The sequence below is a fragment of the Camponotus vicinus genome, unplaced genomic scaffold (assembly GCF_025532165.1).
Source record: "Camponotus vicinus isolate PSW18456_S1 unplaced genomic scaffold, iyCamVici1.0 SCAF_4, whole genome shotgun sequence".
Lineage (NCBI taxonomy): Eukaryota > Metazoa > Arthropoda > Insecta > Hymenoptera > Formicidae > Camponotus > Camponotus vicinus.
Window position 1 is genome coordinate 17,367,189 of NW_028141976.1, and position 22,328 is coordinate 17,389,516.

A 22,328-nucleotide genomic window follows, 5' to 3' on the forward strand; every position below is an offset into this window, starting at 1 on the left:
AACATGATAATAAATGACTTACCTTATGGCTGTGTTAGCAATCTAATATAATATAAAAATTTGTAGTTTGGTTTTATTTTAGTTAAAATAAAGTTATATTCAAATATTTAACGAACGATCGTAAAATTGAACGATCGTTACGATGAGTGAAATATTTATGCTCATTTGCTGGTAAATAAAACTGACAAAAGAAGGAGTGTTTATCTCCTTTTTCAATCTCTGATTAGAGATCGAACGAGAAAGTGGCCAGGATCAACGAAAGGTAGGGTCAACTGGCCTGAAGAATAGCTCGCACGCGGTTAGGATATACGATTCAAATATATATGATTAAAGATAGGCTCCCCAAATCTCGAATAATTTTAATCAGGAAGTAGGGTTGTTAGGGCTCATAGGGTTGTTAAGATCATAAGGTTGTTAGGACTCATAGGGTTAAGATCATTATTTCTTTGAATTCTTTTAATATTCCAATAATCCTAGGGATAAATTAAAATTACTTATAAAAATTAATATGTGCGCCCTTTCTTTTTTCCGCAACCCTTACATGAGGAACTTTTTTCGTTTTTTATAATAATTTACGATTTTAAATATTCATAAATAAAAACTAAAATTTTTATATTTTATTTGATATCTTTGAAAGTAATTAAAATAGATTAATCAAATTTTTGCATTTAAAATAATATTAAACACGATATAATTCGGATAATTTTTACTTATTGTTATATAAGTAAAAAAACTAATTGTAAATTATTCGAATAAAATGTTGGAATTAATATACTTTCAGCTCAAAAATTACATTAATTCTAAAATTACATTCAATGAGATAAACTAAGAAATATAAAAATTTTAATTTCTAGTTTATGCCTAATGTATTTGAAACTATCTTCGATTCCCGCGCATTTGAAAGATGCATTTTTATTATTTCCATTGCATTTCAACCAATTAGACTTTTCTTGTTTATATATATTATTTTTTCGGACAGCGAGAAGGAAATTGTGCAGAAATTCTCGCGATGTTTTTTGTAGAATGTTTTTTTATTGGCTCAATTTCTCTGTTTTATACAAAACATCTAACAAACACAAATGCTTCCGGCTGAATTTACTTCGACCTGTCTTTACGAAAGCGGCTAATCTATCGATTTTGCATCTAATGCACTCGTGTGTCTCGCAAATTTCCGAAGAATACGCTAAATACAATGCGATTATCGGTTTGCTCAACGGTGCTCAATGTGGATGGATCTAATGGTTAATCTAACGCTAACAATATATTCGTAAATGTAATAAAATGTGACATATGTATATGTATATATATGTATATGTATGTGTATGTACGTTTATTCTTGTACATGTGTGTCTGTACGTTTATTCTTGTACATGTGTGTCTGTGTGTACATGTGTGATGTATTTTCAACAATTCTGCGCTAAAGTTCAGCCGCGGACGGGGACAAGTGGCTAGGCCATGAAAACCGATTTTACAATCTGCGTAACATTTTCGCTATATACAAAAACGATCTCTAGATCATTCCATTTGTCTTTTTCCTTTTTCGAACAGGACGAAGGACAGCTTCACGTGTGCCATTGCGCTCTATCTCATCGCCAATAAGTATCGCGCGTTGCGAACTCGTCCTGTAATCTGCATCCACGTGTCCGGTCTTGAAAGGACGATCTTACTGAGGATACGAAACGTGAGAGGCGGCGATGGTGACACGGATGGTCTCAATAACATGATATGCCTTCGTAGAGATCTATTCAGCAAAAGGTTCGTTAACCCATTAATGCCTAGAATTTTTTATAGATTAATTAACAACTTATTTATATATTTATCATATATATTTATATATACCGCAACAACAACAAAGTTTCCTCCTCCTCCATTTTCGTTGAATTTTGCACTGATGCTCGCTATTCAGCAAGTAACTGGATATTGTAATCTCTTCTCGACTGTTTCTCTAAGAGAATCTCGCGGTTGTTGAGAGCGTCTCGGGTCTCTCTTTTTTTCTGCGATGATCAGATCGCGTGCGACTATGTCATCCGGATTCTATTATGGAGCTGTTGAGGATAATTCAATTTCGGCGTAAAATACTGCTGGCACGAATGGAACGTTTTTTTCTCTTTTTTTTTTACAGCTCAACGACATCTACGACGTCTTGCGTTTTAAACTAGGAGCATACGTTATTTAGTAGGACATCGAATCGGTGCAAAATTAAAATTATTGCGATGGATACGTTCTGAACTGCGTCTCGAAGAGAATTTAAAACATAAAGTATATTGTGAACCAAGTCGTTAATGTAGTCTATTTATGATAAATTATTATCTATCTTCAAAAAATTAGATTAAAAAGTCTTTAAAATCAACAAAACTCATATTTTCATTTATTTATTGAAAAAATAATAATGCATACACAATCTCTCTTTGTTTTGTAAAATAATATTAAGTTTTTAAAATTGATAAAAGGTATATATCCTCATTTTTTAATTGAGATAACAATATATTCTAAAATTTTCCATTTTTAAAAATTAATCTATAGTAAAATTAATTCAAATTCTGTCAAAATCTGTCAAATTAGTGAAATTTTTATTTTTATTATATTTTCTCTTTTTATTCATAACATTTTTTAAAGCAGCACAAACTTTATTTTTTATTCGCATTGTGAAACATTATCATAACTTTTTTAAGAATATTCCATATCCGTTTGCTCCATTTCGGAACCGAAGCGAGCCGCAGTTCAATGCCCTGAGCCTAGAGAACGATGATCGGAAGTTTCTCTAAATGAAACGTCTAAGATCTTATGTCTGCGATGATTCATAAATTGTGCGCCTTTTCTTTTTTCTGATCGCACGTTTTTGCTTCGCGACCACCAAATTATATCCTCTTTTTTCGCGATTTTTTCTCCCGTCTAAATTTTGCCATCGAACTGTAGATGATGGCATTCCGTGTCCCGGCACATGAACGGTTCTCTACGTAGCGAGAAAATAAAAATGTGTGAGAAAGACAAATTAAGCGGCTAATGATTCATCCGACGTATTTCCATGGCCGCAATGTCGTCCACGGAGATAAGTTTTTCTATGGGGATGCACGAGAGTTCGCCGCCGACGCAGGATTGCGGTTGTTGCCACCTAGCCTCCCTTTCCGCTTCCTTAGCCTTAAGCTCGGCCTCCCGTGCGCGGCGTTCCTTCAACTTTAACGAAAAGATCGCTACCGAGCGCGCCCGCTTCATCAGGCTTTGCTTGACGCGTGTCTTTTTCGCCTCCCGATCCTCCTTCGTTGTTGGTTTCTCCTCTTCCTGACTCGAGATGGTCTTACTGGAGTCCGATAGACCACTCGAATCCTTCTCCTTCTCGGCGAGATAGGATTGCCGCTCGCGATCGCGATCGCGATCACGATCGCGATCACGATCGCGATCATGCGTCGTTTCTCGCGAATGATGCTGCTGTTGTTGCTGTTTCTCCGTCTTCTCCCGTTCTTTCTCCTTCTCTGGCGAGAAGCGGAATTTCTGGCTCCTGTGAGCAACGACCCACGGTGGTGCCGACCTTCAAGCACGAAGATGTGTTGACGTGTTAGTGCTCAAATGTAAAAGCAGTGAAAAATATAAAAGATATAAGACTTTAGTACATTTTTATATGTTGTGAAAAATAAAAAATATTAATTTGTGATTAAAAAAACACCTCACGTAATCTCGTAGAGAAAAATTGCCTTATGATATATCGAAATTTCTCCTTCCTGTACCTGAGAAGATCGCTATCTGAGGAAGAAGCGTGCTCTTTGGAAACAATGCAGTCGGTTGATCTATGCAAAGTTAATTCCTCGTCCCGTCCGCTTACTGTACCGGCACCGCTAATTTCGGAATCGCTCGACTTCCGGCCACCAGCCTCTAGACCTAATCGACGTACCCAGTCGACACCGCCTTGCGGTCCAATAGTTAGATGATGGCTGTAATCGCTCGCACCTGATGCTTCTGGTTCGTTGGTCAACCACTCTCTCGAGCGTCGTCCTACTGAAAGATCCCTCGTCAATATACGGAATTATTTATCCAATTGATAGGGTCTGTGTGATACATTAACGATTTTAATTAAAATAACTTAAGGAATTAAGGAATTTATTTATTTTTTAAATATAAAATTAATTAATTGCTCAAATCAAACCTCGTTCGCCTCCTGGTATGGAACATCTCGGCGTATTGCGAATATCGCGAGTGACGTTACTGGAATTGCTCTCGGGTGGGAATGGGCTACTGATCTCGCTACTGCTTCCGCCGCTACCGGGTGTCTCAGCCGTGGGTGGTGTTTCCGCGATCCTCGGCACTGACGCGGCACTAGGCGTTGTCGGTCCACTGGGTGTATGAGTGGTCGAAGCCAAGGTCGTGGTATCCGCTTGACTGGACGTGGTCGCGTAACCGGTGCGATCGGAAAGCAAGTGCTGCTCTTCGCTCTCTCCGTCTGCTGGACTCACCACGAATCTCCCTGAGTTCGAGCGAAATTAATAGCTGATAGGAGGGAGGATGTAATGCGACAGGCAAAGCGATTAGCACTTTCTTGCTGAGCGGATCATTCGTAAACTGGCACTGGATAGGCTGGTAGTTAAAAATGGTTGTCAAATCGGGAGAAATAAAAACGGGATACGAAGATATGATTTTCATAAAGTCACATAAAATAATTGTACATATATATAAAATAATTATAGTTAGATGTATTAGACACTGCATATACATATATCACATGAATATTATATGAAGATGAATTATGTACCTATTACTGTTGTTGGTTGTTGTTCTGGTGACGGAGTCGAGGATAATCTTCGAACTGCCTCACGTCGTAAAAATTCGACTTTAGCCATCTCGGTAGCGACCCAATGAGGTATGTCGGGAATTGCGCAAATAATCACAAATCGAATAGCGAACATTATATGCTCTAATGCTACGATTAATAAGATTGTTTGCGTTGCCGACATCTCTGGGAACGTTCGTTGTACTTGTCCACTTAATCCAATCAAGGCGCAATTCACTAAAATAGCGACCAGACCCATCGCCTCCATGGCATTCTATCAAAATTACAAAATTGAACTTATATCATTTGTGATTAATTTCACTTATAATTTATACTTAATTGATACTTAAGTTATGTAAGCATAACTTTATACCTAGATAAATTTAACGCGCACAAAAATAACAATAAAAATTTATCTTCTCTAATTTTGTCTCTGAATTGCAGTTATTTTCGTCATGTTTTATCTTTGTTTCAATAATGACAGTAATAATTTTTCAATAGAGATTTGACAATATTATATTTAAAACCTTATCAAACATAAGAAAATTATTTTTAATATTTTTTGACGAATGTGAGCACAACTAACGCAATAAAAAATTAATATAATTTATAAACAAAAGAGAGAGAGAGAGAAAGAGATCAGATGTATGATAAATAATTATATGATAAATAATTATAAATCTTTTTATTTTTGCACGTTGAATTCACTTTTAAATTTATATGTCTACGTATATAAGCTTTCGAAGATTGTTCTTCACTTACTTGCCATGTGCCGATATTCGAGACTCTACGTCCGAAAGGTCGTTGAAGTACGAAACATAATTTGAACGCGTCCCCGCGTAATTCCAGTAAATTCCCAAGTAAAGCAGCCATCGCAGCTAATGGAAAGGCTGAAGAGAAGAGACAGACATATCCTAATTGCGATAGCATTTCCAAGTGCTCCGAAAACGCCCCGTCGTACTGTAAATTAAAAGTAATTATTTATTAAGCTTGTACAGAGCAATCTTATAATAATTATAGTAAATATTTTCTCTAAATCTGTCTTATAATTATATATACATATATGTATATATATAATTATAAGTAAAATTCTATTTTGAATTTTGTTACAAATTACAGATTATTTAAAGAGGCCTTAACTTGACGATATTTGACAGTATGAAATAAGTAATAAAAGAGAATTCACACTTGATATTATAGAATATCAAGTATAGATTAATACAATACTAACAAAAAATTTGTCAGTTATAAATACCTGCTAAAAATACAAAAAAACACATCCAGTGATTGTCTTTAGATAATTGAAACATTAGAGATTTATTGTGATTTAGTGTGTGTTTTGATAAATAAATCATGCATACATTAAAGAAAATGAAACTAGCGAAACACAAATTATAAACTCGGGCTCTGTATCATAAGCCATGAGAATTTTGTATCTTATATCCTTCGGTCACGTAACTTGTCGTGTTTGCAAAGATTTCTATTACGATATTATTGAATAAAAGATATATAATATATATATATATATATATATATTCAAATATTTCAAATTAAATTAACTTTCTAATTTCCTCTAAAAGGATCATATATATTTAAAATTTTATTCAAAATTATTTAGTAATATTTATTTTTTATATTGGTTGTTATATTACTATATTATTAGCGTGTATTTAAAAAATAGATAAAATTGTACAATATACATGTGAAACAAAAATGACGATTGTTCGTGACGGAAGAGATTAAGATTTAATGATGAATATGATATTACCTTTCTAGTCGATACCTGTGCGTCGTCGATGGAATGAATGTAAAACAGGAAAGAAATCATTAAAATTCTGCAAAAAAAGAAAAATCGACAAACGCAACGTGACTTTGACATTACTATTATACAGTTCAGCTTTGTCACCATGCAATTGAGTGCGCAGAGTGCAAAATCTGAGCGGAAAGAACAAACGGAAAAATCTTAGGAGCGAGATAATTCAATCTATGATGTGAAGTGTTCATGTCACTCGCAACATCGAGAACGGAAACCTGCTTAAGGAGCAGAAACCTTGACAGGATGATTGAAGCACCCATTAAACATAATATCGATAGTTCAATAAAAGAATCGATGGCCTTCCGTTTCGCTTGCGAGTGCTTCAAGGTCAATATACATGTGTAGCGAAGTGCTCCGACAGAAAAGAAAAAAAAAACTAAATTGGCTAAATCTAGATCAAACCTTCAACGTAACGTCACTAAGTAGAGAATTAGTGGGATGCCCTACTCTGTAGAGGGAACTCTCCAATTCTGCTTGGCTGACATTTCGCGGTTGCTTCGATTTGCCGCTATCGGGCCGATCTTCCTTCTCCTCGTTGTCCTTACCACCTTGTACCTCTTCGCCTTCTTGACTCGGGGGCGGCCTCGCTTCGCTAGGACTCAAGGCTCCGAATAGCTCAAAACTTAGACGCGCCAATCGCAGCTGTTCGATTAGATACGGTACCGCGGATTCCTTTAGATTGCCGATCACCTGACGAGCTATGAGTAGAGCCGCCAATTGCTGAAACGGATGTTCATATACTCAATATGGTTATAATGCTTCGCGAGAGAAATAATTGAATTATCACCTCCTTGAGTCTCTCTTGATCTTGAAGATAGAAGGCGATGTAAAACAGCGACAGGAAGGAGTTTACAAACTGAAACTGAAATATAAGATAGTCGTTGTAGATTATATGAAGATCGCAATATGGTATTTTAACACATACATCATATGTATACAAATTTACATAAAAGCAATTATACGAATGATCTATGACGTAAAATAATTAAGCAAAAAAGTGTTCTTTTGCGAATAGAATGTTCATGCAGCGACAGAGACAGCCAGAGCAGGCATTAAAACAAAAAGCTTAAAATCTATATTGTATTTTTTCATATGTTCATCTCTAAATATATAAGTATATATAACTTTAAGTATCATTTCTAAAATTAATGAAATATTCAAAAGTCATTTTCATTCACGCTATGCACGTTTGCTTGAGTCGCAAAAATGTTAAATCAAATTATAAAGCTATACTAGCAAAATTGTTCCTACCTAATTGTTTCTATTCATAAATACTTCAACAATTTCTCTATTAATATTTATATTTATATTAATATTTATATCTATATTAATATTTCTGCATTAAGCTTTTCTTCTGAATAAGTGATATAGAACTTTAATTTGTTTTGTAAGTATTGCTTTTTTCATAGTTATATTTTATAAAGAGTAAAGCTTATTACGCCTCTCTAATATATTTCAAATATATAAAGATATCTATATTATTTACTAAAAAATGAAACATGAGAGAGTAAAATAAAATTAATTATATCATATATTAAAATTAATTATATTTACCACATGTAGCATAATTATTTAATAAGTCATATTCAACGTAATCATGATGCAACCAACAAAAAAGTGATAAATACAAATAAAGGATGGTATCAAATTATAATAATAAAATATGTAAGATATATAAAATAAATTAAGAATTAAATGTACATTAATTTAATTAAATATATATTAATATACATTAATTAAATTATTAAGTTAAGCGTCTCAGGCACACTATGATATTGTATAATTTTGTCAATTATAATTGATTACAACTAATTTTTTATTTGATATAGGACTGATGAATTATATTTTTATAATAAGAAAAACGTTAGAGTTTTTTGACATCAATCTAATGTTATTCATTGCGTTTAATTAGAGAAGAACATATATATATAACATCTAACATTGATATTCTATTCATTGAGAATGGAGAGTTCGTCTTATTACCAGTGCCACTTTGTAGATCAGATGATTCTCGTACTCGGTGTCTAGTCGATAGTTTTCTGCGTCCAACACACAAAAATTACAAATACTATCTACCGTACCATAAACGCTCTCCAAGATTTAAATGAAAATGAAACTGTATCTATATATTATATCTCACAGGTTTAGTTAAAACAAAAAAAAAACAGAACAACAATCTTTAATATAAATGTTTTTGTTACATAGTCTCCCAATTATTCTCTAGAAGAAGCTAAGCTGTGGAAAAATTATCGCAAGTATATGCTATGCTCTTGAACTAGACGTGCATAGTGTACCGTATGTAAAATACACAAATCGATGCGGAGAAGTCGGCAAATGGCGATTGTTCGTATTTTGAGTCGCATGGAGATACGATTATGTCAAAAGAGAAAGAGATAGAAGAGAGAAAGAGAGAGATGGAGAAAGATATGTGTTGAAGTGTAAGGAGTCGATTATTATTGGCATACTTACCCAAATCATTTAACCACACCGCAACTTTGAAGTACGCCTCATCCATCAGCGCAATGACCACTGCGAGCAAAACCTTTGGCACGTAACTAAGCCAAAATCCGTAACCTCCAGATTCAAGATGCGCGTCCCACCAATCCTGTTATTTTGCCAAAAAGAATCAAATCAAAGATTTATCACTACAAGTTTTATATACATTTTTTTCAGTTTTCGTGTCTCATAAAAATACAGAGAATTATATGAAGTAAATTATTTGTTGAATTTTACATATTTATTTTATATCTTTTAGAAATTTATGAATTTTTAAGTAAAATAATTGTTTATGTTTATTCCTGTATTTAAATTGGAATTTTGTAAATGATTTTAATAATTATAATAATATTTTATTAATATACTAATGAAATATTTTTATGATTATTAAGAATTATTAAAATTATAATATTATCATTAAGATATATCATTAAATATTTTTTAAATAGTGATAAATATTTAATGTAATTTACAATGTAATTTTGTAAAATTCTGTACCTGTATCTGAAAACTTAATATCATAACGATGAAGACGAAGAGTAAACATATTGCGATGATAGGCACGCTCACGAAATACCGAAACATATTTCTACGCCATCTGGGATACGTTGGTTCCAGTCTTCCTGTAACTGGTGAAATCTCCAAAGTGCCCTTAACAGAATTAAAATCATAATTGAATATTAAACTTTACAAACGAATTTTATAAATTTTATTTTTGTTCTTTAAAATGCCTCTGTGATATTTGCTATATTCTCGGTTAAAATAGTGTAGCAAAAGCATATCTATTCTCATAGCACTGTGCAGGTACAGATGAATTAGCACACTACGGCGTTACCATGCCGATATTGGAGTGCTTAAGAATGTTCGAAAGGTTCTTACTGTAAACAGAGGTCTAGGCTCGACCAATAAATCGTCCCTCTGATCCAAAGTGCCCCACCTGTACGCCAATTCCGCGCCTCTCCTTTTCCATGTCTCCAAGTATACGGTAGCCCATATCACGTTGAACACCGAAAACAGAACATAGGCCACATCCTCTACCGCTTGGTTCCTGCCGATGATGCCGACCTAAAAAAATTGGGATGTAACACTCATTAATAATAAATTTTTTATAATTTTAAATCCGAAAATATCTTATTGATTGAGAATCAGTTTAATCTGCGTTTAAATTTGTTTGTCGTTAAATTTTGTTCTATCTTAAATATCAATAAATATTAATATTTTACATTGAAATTGCTCCACGTATATTTTTATTTTTATTATTTATCTTATTTAGATTACATCGATATATGAAACGCATACATACCCAGTATATGACACCCACTGCAGCTGGAACGATTAAAGCGGTGGTATAGTGGCCAAGCCAGGCAAAATACATGGTAATTTTCACTCCGAAGTATTTACAAATATCGTCCAAGGGCTGTGGGCTAAGAAACGCGCGAACCCAATTCCGTTGCAATTTTTCTAATGCGGGTAATTCATGAAGAGGGAAGACCTGATGAAAAAGAGAAAGAAAATTTAGTGACAGAAATGTGCTTTTTTGATAAAAAAGAGATTCGAAGAAACACGGATGAGGCAGATGATCGATTATATCGCACCTGAGAAATAATACCGGACGAAATGCATTTTGGAACGATCGCTTGACCCTCTACCATTTTAAGACCAGATAAACTGTGAAGATCGTGTGGGCCCGCTCTCAAAGTATGAAGCAGGTGCAGCACTAGAGACTGTCTTTCTTGAGTAGTGAAGAATTGACTCTCATCATCGCTACCCTCGAAACAATTAGCCTCAGAGCCGACAAACTCCTTGAATCCACCACCAAATTCCTGTCGCAGAGCCTTCGGTAGATGCACTTCCTCGGCAGCCTTGAGTAGACTGCGAACCGATGGAGTTAAAGTTATTTGTATAATCTGTTTCGTTTTCATTAAATTTCGAGTTGACGAGTCGGATACTAACATTCCGAAAGGTGCTGTAATGTAAAACCCGTAACTGTCCGATGAAGCATGATGTCGCACGTGAACTATTAACCCCGGGGTTCCAGCCCGAAGCCGTCCTAAAAACCACATCAAGGTCTCGTCATTCGCCCCATTAGGGAACATCATGACTACGTCGCATTCCTGGAAGAAGTTGAATTATTAAGCTTCTTTGTGCGCAGTTTGCGCGGTAAAAACTATATAATTGGATTTGGAACATGTATTGGAAAAGTGAATATAAATTAAAAAGGATTTAAAAATATGAGATTTTATATAAATTATTACTAGGCATATATATTTCTTCTCTCAAAAATTACATTTTATTTCTATATCTTTCTATATCAATAGAATTTTTTACATAATTAAAATATTATATTCTAAATAAAAATATCTGTTTCTAATATATATATGTATGTGTGTATGTGTATGTGCGTGCGTGTGTATTTGCTTAAAAATATGTGTATTGAAATTTTTATTTAATTTTTATTTAAATTATTTTATAGTGTTTTATTTTTCATATTGTTAAATGTTTTATTTTTCATTCCAAAGCTCCATATTGAACTCATATAGCATTTGCTTTTATTATCTTCGAAATCCTGAAATTAAATTTGACGTAATTTTTCATATAAATGTTATGTAATACGATTGAAAAATACGTACTTCAAAATTTCAAAAGTTACAAATTTCAAAATAATGAATTTTAAATTGATGAATTTTAAATTTTGAATTGACTTTATATTAGATGTATATATACTGAATAACGAATTGATGTTGTAAATATTTTATTGAACAGAAACAAATTTAAATTTAAATTTATATAGGATCACAAAAAAATTAGAGTTTGTATTGTATCATCATATAGATTGATTAGATCGTATTTTTAAGAATAGTTCAATGATCTTTTACATCATTTTGTAAAATATTAATGATCTCAAACGATCGAAAAAACGAACGACTTGAAGGCTTAGCGTGGCCAAGTAGTTACGTACATTACTAGGTCAGCCGTGTTATCGGGGTATCGTACGTGAATTGGCAATACCAAGCGTTATGCACCTATTTGGACATTAGCCAATTTATGCTGATTCAAGTGCAAAGATTAGGTGTAGAAACTACTGTTAGCTGAGAAAATTGACATCACTTGGAAAAAGAAACAGTTATATATGTGCAATGAATCAATCCTTTGCACAAGAAATTGTTATCTTAATATTTAAACAGTATTATCAATAACGTGTTATCTCTTTTTCTAATACAATTAATAAAATATAACAATCTTATGTATTCAATCTGATGGCGCAATAATTTCTCGCATTTTATTTAAAGAAAATTCGCGATACATTACATAATATTTATCATAAGAAATGTGTTATAATAAAAGTATTATAAGTATTTAAAAGTAAATATGCATGATATCCGTGATTTTATATGCAAAAATATTTATTTTTACAAATGGTAAAAACGGATATCATTACGAAAATTATTAGCTTCCGAATAATGCATAATATGCAAATTCTTTAGTCAACATTGCGTGTAATAATATCTATTACATTTGCATAGTTTTCCCTTTAAAATTAAGCAAATGATTTTAGAGAGATTTTTAATTATTTTTGCAGGAATATAATTATTTAATAATAAGAATATATAATTATTTAATAATACGGATATAGTATTAAACAATCCTCAGGGTTAGCATAAATATCAATTTAAAAAAAATCAGTATTTTTTCTATGTGAAAGCAAAAACATATCGTAATGAGAGCTAGAAAAATTTAAAATATGTCGCAAAATATAAAATATAATTTCTGAATCTTCGATATGTAATAGATCAACAACGTTTGTTTGCATATGTAAGAGATACGCTTTCGTAAAATGGATCGCTTAATAAAATATTAGCAAAGTTACATGAAACCGTCACTTAATAGCAGCAACCAAGCAAATGATTATATTTCACATGCAATAAGTAGGTATGCCTGGCGATATGCGATAAAATATTGTACAATCATTGAAGCTTCAATGCACTACAATTGTTATACGGCGATGACCTACTTGAAAAGACAATAAGAGGGAATCGTGCAGAGGCGATACAGTACTTATACAAGATGTGACTTATAATGAGTATCAAGAACTTTGATAATTTGTTGAGAAGATTATTTCAAGAAAAAAATATGATAGATCTTAAATTTTGTGTGCGCTAAATAATTATATAATTCCAAGAAAAGTTTTTTGATATTATAACATTAAAATTAGCTAATATCAAATGATTCTTGAAATGATAAAACATAATATTTGAAGTAGAAATAATCTTGTTTATGTTTTATATTACATTCTTTTTCAGAATACGCTTCTTAAATTCGAAAGTGTGATATTAATGTTTCGCGCTGTGCTTTCAAAATTTTTAAAGTTAACTTCTTCGGATTATTTTGAAACGTTTAATCTACAACATTAAAAAAACGCATATAGTTAATTGCTTAATTGAAAATTATGCACAAATAAACTTATTATAAAATTAAAATTTTATTTTTTAAATTCAAGTTTTTTGTTTTAAAAAATTATTTTATATTAAGCTTGTGAATTTGTTAAAGTATTAAAATATTTTCATCTTTATATAAATAATTATGTAATTATTTCAAATAGTATTCATACTTTTTACTGTAAATAACGTATAATTTAATGCACAGCTGAACATCTTATATTACATCAAATAACATACTTAGGAAATAAATTCACCTCACATTGTGCTAACACGACAAGAATCGAATCGCGCAATTCAAGACGGGATAGTAAAAGACAAACAGAATAGCACAAAATCAACAATATAGCTTCGAAGTAAACGTCGCAATACATGCGAACTTTTTCGATATCCACTAATGGCTTAATGTGTGTAAAGCCGATATTATTACTTCAATAGACTTACATTCTTTAATGATTATTTATATAATATATAAATTCAATGTGAATCAATTTAGAATATAAATTCATTTATTTATTTGTTTTTATATATAGAAAATCTCTGTATTCTTATTATTTATGTTAAACTTTTTCCTTTTGGGATTAATTATTTACGATGATATCATTATATCACATTATATATTACAATTGATGATAGTTACGTACATGGGGAAAAAATAGAGATCCTTGAGTATATGTCGTTAATAGAAGCACATAAAACCATTATCTCTGTGCAATGTAACAATCGAGTGTAAAAAGAATATTATACGCGTAATATTGTATTACAAATCGAGAAAACTAGTATTACGTTTTATCATAAAAAACATTCGCGTTTTATAAAAAAGGTTTTATAAAATTCGAAAAGGGATGATCGGAGTAAAGTGCGTATAACTCATAGTTAGGTTTTTTTTAAACTCAATATAATATTGATTTACGTAAATAGTTGCTGCAATGTGTGTACAAAAGTAGTAACAATATATAGATATATATACGATATATATAATTTATTTGAAATAACATATATAAATACATACCTGAGTAGGAACCTTTTGTATCCATAGGCGGCGGGGGGTCATTAAGTGGCCTGTACATGGTATTTTTCGTCTTAAAAGACGGGATGCTATAAAGAAAAATACATGTAACTACTCAAATATATTAAATATAAACATATACAAAATATATTAAATATATACATATACATATATATATATATATATATATATATATATATATATATATACAGGGTGACCCATTTTAACTTAGGCAGCCAAATAACTCGAAAAATAAGCAAGATAGAGAAAAATGTTTTAGACAAAAGTTGTATGGTTTCGAGGGGGCCATAAGATGGTATCATTGGTTTGACCTTGAAGAGTCATTTGAAGGTCACGTGAAGGTCACTTCAATTTTTTTAAATGGAACATCCTATATATTTTTGTACATTCTTGTAGCTCATCTCGAGAGCTTTCCAAAACACTATAATTAAGTACATTTTCGTTAAGTACTTTTTGAGTTATGAGGCTTGAAATAATTTCTTAATTTTACATAAACCGTAAAATATCTTGTAAAATATTCATTTTTCGATTACCTTACCTTAATAGTTTTATGTACAAAATAATAAGAGGAATCAATTGGTGTAAAGAAAACACATAGTTGTTTCGAAGAAAAAATATGTAATTTGCAATTAACAATTCCATATTTTTTCTTAAAAACAACTATGTGTTTTCTTTACACCAATTGATTCCTCTCATTATTTTGTACATAAAAGTATTAAGGTAAGATAATCGAAAAATGAATATTTTACAAGATATTTTACGGTATATGTAAAATTAAGAAATTATTTCAAGCCTCATAACTCAAAAAGTACTTAACGGAAAGGTACTTAATTATAGTGTTTTGGAAAGCTCTCGAAATAAGCTACAAGAATGTACAAAAATATATAGGGTATTCCATTTAAAAAAATTGAAGTGACCTTCACGTGACCTTCAAATGACTCTTCAAGGTCAAACCAATGATACCATCTTATGGCCCCCTCAAAACCATACAACTTTTGTCTAAAACATTTTTCTCTATCTTGCTTATTTTTCGAGTTATTTGGCTGCCTAAGTTAAAATGGGTCACCCTATATATATAACATTAAATGAATAGATATTGTATTGCTTATATTAGGGAGATTGAAAATCTTAAGGTCACTTTTTCCTGAATTAAATGTTTGATGCTATAGATATGTAAAAAAGATATGTCTCATATCAGTTGCTACATTTGTATTTTTTATATATATTTACAATAGATATTTACAATAATTTTAAACACTGTAAAATATAATACATTAAATTGCTTTATTTTAAATTATTGTATTTTTTCATGTAGAATTATGGAGTATCCGGATGTGGATTTTATAGTTATTTTGAAAGAAACTAAATGCTTGCGAATTCCGAATGTCCGGTTATTTCGTATACTACTGTAAATATTAACAATTAATTTAAATTCTTAGTCTGCGTCTAAAATTTATCTTTTCTAATTTATATATAATATGACACGTATAATATTAATTGATATAAATCTTAATTTAGCATTTAAGTGCATATTTATTTTAAAAATTGCCTTTTTTGAATTATCGCAAACTAAACTGCGACCTTTTTATCAAGAAAATACATATTACAACATTAAACGATGATTCCTGAAATAGACTACCTATATGTACGTTTCTCGGTAAAATACATTAAAAATTTTACAAATCGTTACAGTGATAAACGAACATGCGCGTATTTTTAAAAAGAGGACATCGCGATGAAAATTGAAGCATATATCAATTATGGAAAATTTACGGCTAAATTTACATTTTCATTACAAGTTTATATGACTTTCTTTTCTTATCTTTTCTAATGTGTTACTATGAAGTACTAATATAATAGTGAATAGGTAATAATTTTTTTTACATTGGTAAGAAAAAGACAGAGAGAGAGAGAGAGAAAGAGAGAGAGAGAGAGATTTAAGTATCTATATTTTTTAATTAATTAATAAAAATCTAGTAAAATAAAAATTACAAAATTGCTATTTATATTTTTGGTATACATATTACAGTTTTATATGTTTTTACTATAATGTAGTTCATGAAATTATCTCTAAGAATGTCATTTCATTACTTGGAGTTGGTTCTGTTGACGTCAATGATCTTTAAATATATAGTTTGATTGCCTCTATAGTTTCCAGAAAGGGATGGAGAAGCAATTAAACTACAGCTACAATTAATCGACATTGTAAGAATTGGTTTCTCCAAACATATGTAACGAAAACCAAGTGATATATTATACTGTTGTGTAAAGGGATGTGATCATTAATCTCATGTACACGAAACATACTTATAATGATTAAAAATCCCTCGACAAGATAAAGTAGGATATGTAATTATTCCGAACCCAAAAGTATCTAGCGTAGATGTAAACATATAGTCGTCCATCTACGTCATTTGCAAAACTTTGTATTCTCATTGGGATATATTATCATGAAACGTAATAAATTTACTAAATATATATGTAATAGAAGAGAAACAACTAAAATATTTATGTAATCATCTTGATGTTTTATTGTAACATTTTATATATCGTGCAAATTATTTATGAAATGCTGATATTTTACCATTATTTTTTAAATTATTAAATTTTCTGCATAGAGCTTTTTCTTCGAAAAATGCGATTATAAAAAATAGTAACATTGTATATTATAACAGTAAATATAAGTTCTGACGTTGGTTACTAAAATTATGGCTTTTGGAGTTTTCCCAAACAGTGTACAGAGACAATGTAAATAATGGCAGAATTCCAACAGTAGTTGTGAAACAAAAAGATTGCTAATATAAATTGAATTACTCTCCATTTTATTTCTCAGTTCAAAGACACAAAAATTATGATTTTCATTAGTATCAGCTACGATTTTCATGTATAATAAACAGTAAAGTCTGACTTTGTATACAAAAAAATTTAATTTCTTGTATAATATTTTTTATTCTTTTTATATTTCTTTAATAATAAAATATTTATGATTTTTTTCCTTCTCTCTTATATATTCTTTATATGATTATAATTAAGAAAAGAACAGTATAATTGATAAATTAAGATTACAAAAAAAGATACCAATTAAATACGTAACACGCAATAGAAATGCAAAAAAAATAATTCTTCTAATTCTGTTTAAAATTAATTTGTTTAAAAATGTCTTAAGTATATCGAAATTCCCAATGCATATTACATTGTATGCAGAAACTAATGATGAGAAAGGTTTGATGCTAAAAAGGATTAACAAGTTTTGTTAATTTTATTAATCTGTCGAATGCTAAACTCTGGTACATCACGCGCGTTCGCGCGAAGCTATTTGAATAATTAATAATTCGCCAACACCGTCAGGTCAGAAATTCGCACCTCTGTACATTTAGAAGATATGCCGTGGTTAAGCTACCTCAGTAGGTCCTCATTCCGAATCCCTTCGGATGAACCGTTCTTGAAATGCTACCATCGCATCTCATTTCGAGGGAGGGGAGGATGAAAAGGGGGAGCGAGAATCCCTTTTACGTCACAGCCGCCCGCTATGCATATACAGATATATTCTCTCACGCGAGATTCATGCTATCTATATGCAGAAAACACGGAAATTACGGATACAGTTGTTTCGCAAACAAGAAAATCACGTGTTTCCCTTAGAAGATTATTTAACATCATCGTTAAACATCGGTACGTATATCATGAATACTGCTAGCTAGAATAGAGCTACATGAAATGGTCGAAGCATCTGCGCTCAAGATATTAATAGAAAGCTATTGCCTCTATAATTCGAAAATAAATTGATTTTCTATTTTATTTACATCTTTTATTCTTGAAAAAAAAATTTCATTCTTAATCTATTAATATATTTAGAAAAATTTCATTCTTAATCTATTAATAATTAGAGATTTGGTTCAAGTAAACCTTTGCCTCTTATGCCATTTTCTTTTTAATTTTTTTTTCTATTAATATATTTTTCTCGTTTATTAATATATACATTACCTTTAATATCTTTTATATTTTTGCGCAGGCATACAATTATAGGCTCGCAGCGCGTTCTTCGAAATCGACGATGCATATAAAGAATTACACCGCATACAAGAATTTTTCACGCAACAGTAATGCTTCATCGACTCGGTATACTCGAAATAAGGTCAGTGCACGAGAACTTTGTCTACATTTGCAGTCCGATGACATCCAGCGAATGGTTTAAAGTGCAATCGTTATAAAAGTTTTTTCAAGTTTTCTTGCGAAAAATCTTTGTTAAAACAAGTTGCACTAAAAGATATATTATAGTGAAAAATATAATATTGATAAAATTTTATGCAAAAATATTACAATATGATAAACTCAATTTAGTTTTCTTTTGCTGTAATAAAATATTGATGTGATTTTAAAATAACGCGATTTTATCCAAATAATAATAGCGTTAATTAAAATTTTGTTCAATATATATATAAAGATATAGATGATTTAAAGGATTATCTTCTTCGCTATTAAACTATACATTATTCTGTATGGAAGTATATTTTTACGACCATGCTTATATTATAACTCTCAGAACTGCTAATCGAAAATCGATTATATTACGGTATATTATATTATACTCTTGTTCAGAAACATTGTAGAAACATTTTTTTTTGCAGTATTTTTTTAACAATGATATAATTACTGCTGGGGTTGCTAATATACTTTAACACAGTATATAAATCTGCTTTTTTATCTATCTTGCAAATATAATTTAACTTAATCGTGTAAAATGTCGGAAGTTCATATTTTTATCAAGACGTTCGGAGTGAAATAAAAAAGAGAAAATTATAATATTACAGCTGCATTAAATTGGAGAGAAATAACAAAATCCGGTATTATACATGTAGAGCTCAATAAAATTTTTGACAAACAATTAAATTTCTTAGATAACAATCATTAGATAAATAATAACGCATCACAAAATAACGGCGCTTGTCTTGTATTGTTCAATTCTAGAAATTTAATTATATTTCAAGTATTAAAGCAGCAATAATCACAAAAATTTGCATAGAAATTGCGACATAAAATCGCGGCAATGATAACTATCCTCTACTCTTTTCAAAGTCAATGTAAATGTTACTTTGAATTGCTGACAATCAGTGGATAACATACAACGTAGGAAATGCACAATGTGCTGCATCATTTGGTTCAATGCGCAATTGTAATGTGACATAAAAGCAGGTCGAGTAACCGTTTTCGAGCAGCGCAACTGATCATGAGACCGATGTTAACAAACGTTAAATGTTTCTCTTCACTTTATATCTTTTAAGAACTGCAATTTCTGAGAGCATGGCGATCCTCCATGCCTTTTCAACTTCACAACCGTTAAACCTGTTTTCTTTGAATGTTTATAAAAGCAGTAATTCCAAAGTTTGTTTAATGCAAAATTTTCTTTTAGTAATTAATTTAAATTAATTAAACTGAGATATATAAACTTCATAGATTCATTTGTTGAAATTAAATACTTTTGAAATAAAAAAATGTAGAATTTAATGCATATAATCAGACAGAATATTTTTGTCTCCCTACTATGCATCAAACGAATTCAGGTTAACGTTGTTTTCGATCGAGTTGAGTTCGAAATTTGAAGTTAGCTTCGCGTGTATCTTGCACTAATCAAATTCGTCTAGTTAATAAGAAGTGTTTGAAACACTAAACTTCAGTAAACGCTAAAATTCCATGTATGCTACGAGTTAATTATGATTCATGATTTTCGTGCTATCATGAAATTAAATTACCAATCGTTGAATTTTTAATAGCACTATTATTAAGGAATTATACACGAATTATTTTGTAAGAAATCATTTAGGGAATAGTGTTTGCTTGAACCATTTTGGCTATAGATAATATATTCCGTCCACGTGCGAGGTATTCTTACGTAACTTCTGCGATACGGCGATGTTAAAACTGGTAGAGCGCAGAAGAATCGACAAGACACTCGGCAATATGAAACTGCAGTATTTCGCCGATTGCAGCTATTTTCGAGACTTTTTATACGAAATAAAGCTTTATTTATTATTATTTTATTTTAGCTTTTGGACTTTCAGGGCATTATAATTCATTAATAATATATTGCATTAATATTAATTATAGTTAAAAACAACATTCGCGCGCGCGAACATGAATTTCATAAATTTATACTATATTTTCGCATTGTCAAATATTTTAATCTGTTTTATTCATGTTATAATTTCGAATGAAAGAGAGAGAGAGAGAGAGAGAGGGATAGAAAACACGAGTTTAAATCCGACACTGATTTTCAATTATGCATATGTAATATATACACACACACACACATATATGTGTATATGATAAACGATTAATAGGAAATTTAGATTGCACAGTAGACGTATATTACTAAAAAAAAATATCAACTAGATATTAAATTCTAAACATCTGCATTTGACATGGCGATCTAAAAAAAATTCTAATAATGTACATAAATAATAACAATAATATCCACATAAATGCCATAATAGCAACCATTTCGAAAATGTAGCTGCAATATGGCGGTCTGAAAACATCGATCGTGAAAAGAGATTAAGATGACATAAAATATGTTTTTTTTGCAAGGATATTCATCATTGTAAATCGAATATGATCGTTTCGTCATTTTATCAAAGCAAATTCATTGAACTTTAGTTTATATATTATTTATGAGTCTCACAACATGTCCGTAGATACATCATCTATACTAGTAAATATATCAATAAGATAAATAATTCAATAACGCGAAAATAATCGCATAAATTCATCGAATCTATTGTTATGTACTATTCAACAATAATTAAATATTAAATCAACACATGCAAGAAATCAAGATATGCAATTAATTATTATTATTAAAGTCAAGATAAATACAATTAAAACATACACGAAAATTTATAATAACTTTAAGTTTCATCCAGATATAATACTTTCTTAAGAAAACTTGACGATGAATCAAGACAAGAGGTCCTCAATTTATGACAAGTAAATTAACATTCTATAAGTTCTAATTTACACTGATATTAGAAACGTAAAATGTATACACGATCGAGGGAGATAGCTAAATCGGCTCGTGAATCGGCATTAACGCATGTTGGTTCGATTCACCTCGTTAAACGAAGTCAAGAACGGATCGAAGAGCGTTCCACCTTATCGGGTGGCAGGCAGTATCATGTTGGGGAAGGAGGATCGATCCTCCGATATTCGTGCAGTCGAGAATCAACGGGGCACTCGGGGTTGGTACCAGCGACGACAGGAACGGTTGCGCGAGGTTTCGTAAGCGAGGAACGCGATGATACCGCGAAAGGGGGTACGCGACGAAGGGGACCTGACTTACCCTTGTCGAGAGTCTCTCGGGCCGCGTGTATGACCTTTCTGCGCCGGAGACCGTCGCCCGCTAGGGCGCTCGTCATCGTTCTGGTGAAGGTCGCGCCGGTGCTCGTCCCGGTTTTGACATCATCGCCGTTCGCGCACTCGTCCGTCGTGGACGTGGCGGCGGTCGACGCGCGATGATGATGATGGTGGTCGAGGAGATTGATCGAGGACCCCTCGCCGCCTGGCATAATGTCCCGGACTGCCAGGGATCGTAGTCCTTGGCCGGAGGACCCTTGCGCCTCAACTGGACTGTGACTCGTCTCGCCCACGTCGTTCTCACCCACCCTCTCTCTCTTTGCCGCGCTCTCGCACCCTCGCCTTTTACTCCTCGCAGCCCGCTCCCGCCATATATTACCCTCCTTACGTCTCACCACTTCTCACCCTTCGTCGCCTACGTGGCTCATGCCAACATAGTCG

At 31.7% G+C, this 22,328-nt stretch overlaps 1 protein-coding gene across 5 annotated transcripts; it reads right to left on the reverse strand.

Moving 5' to 3' along the window:
• Positions 1–1,000: 1,000 nt before the first annotated feature.
• Positions 1,001–22,261, reverse strand: Wwk (anoctamin 8 white walker). 5 transcript variants are annotated; one of them, XR_014438213.1, is made up of 17 exons: positions 21,874–22,261; positions 14,520–14,605; positions 11,025–11,185; positions 10,667–10,943; positions 10,375–10,563; positions 9,951–10,136; positions 9,570–9,722; positions 9,045–9,180; positions 8,559–8,614; positions 7,363–7,437; positions 6,978–7,295; positions 5,522–5,719; positions 4,742–5,033; positions 4,139–4,456; positions 3,723–3,990; positions 1,840–3,526; positions 1,001–1,741 (listed from the first exon to the last, which is right to left on the reverse strand). XR_014438213.1 is itself a non-coding variant. In XM_083095758.1 (16 exons), exons 1-16 carry the CDS (start codon positions 22,097–22,099, stop codon positions 3,001–3,003), a joined length of 3,420 nt encoding a protein of 1,139 aa, XP_082951884.1. In that variant the 5' UTR covers positions 22,100–22,261; the 3' UTR covers positions 1,001–3,000. The 5 variants fall into 5 exon arrangements, 4 of the variants coding, with proteins under 4 accessions (XP_082951884.1, XP_082951883.1, XP_082951881.1 ...); XM_083095758.1 differs by having other exon boundaries at positions 1,001–3,526; positions 7,023–7,295; XM_083095757.1 differs by having other exon boundaries at positions 1,001–3,526; positions 4,139–4,435.
• Positions 22,262–22,328: the final 67 nt, after the last annotated feature.

Excerpts from the sequence above, each read along its gene's own strand:
- Wwk (XM_083095755.1), bottom strand. The coding sequence starts at position 22,099 with ATGCCAGGCGGCGAGGGGTCCTCGATCAATCTCCTCGACCACCATCAT. Across the intron at positions 3,991-4,138 it reads CATACCAGGAGGCGAACGAG|TAGGACGACGCTCGAGAGAG; the intron begins GTTTGATTTGAG and ends GGGATCTTTCAG. Across the intron at positions 3,527-3,722 it reads TCAGATAGCGATCTTCTCAG|GTCGGCACCACCGTGGGTCG; the intron begins GTACAGGAAGGA and ends TCGTGCTTGAAG.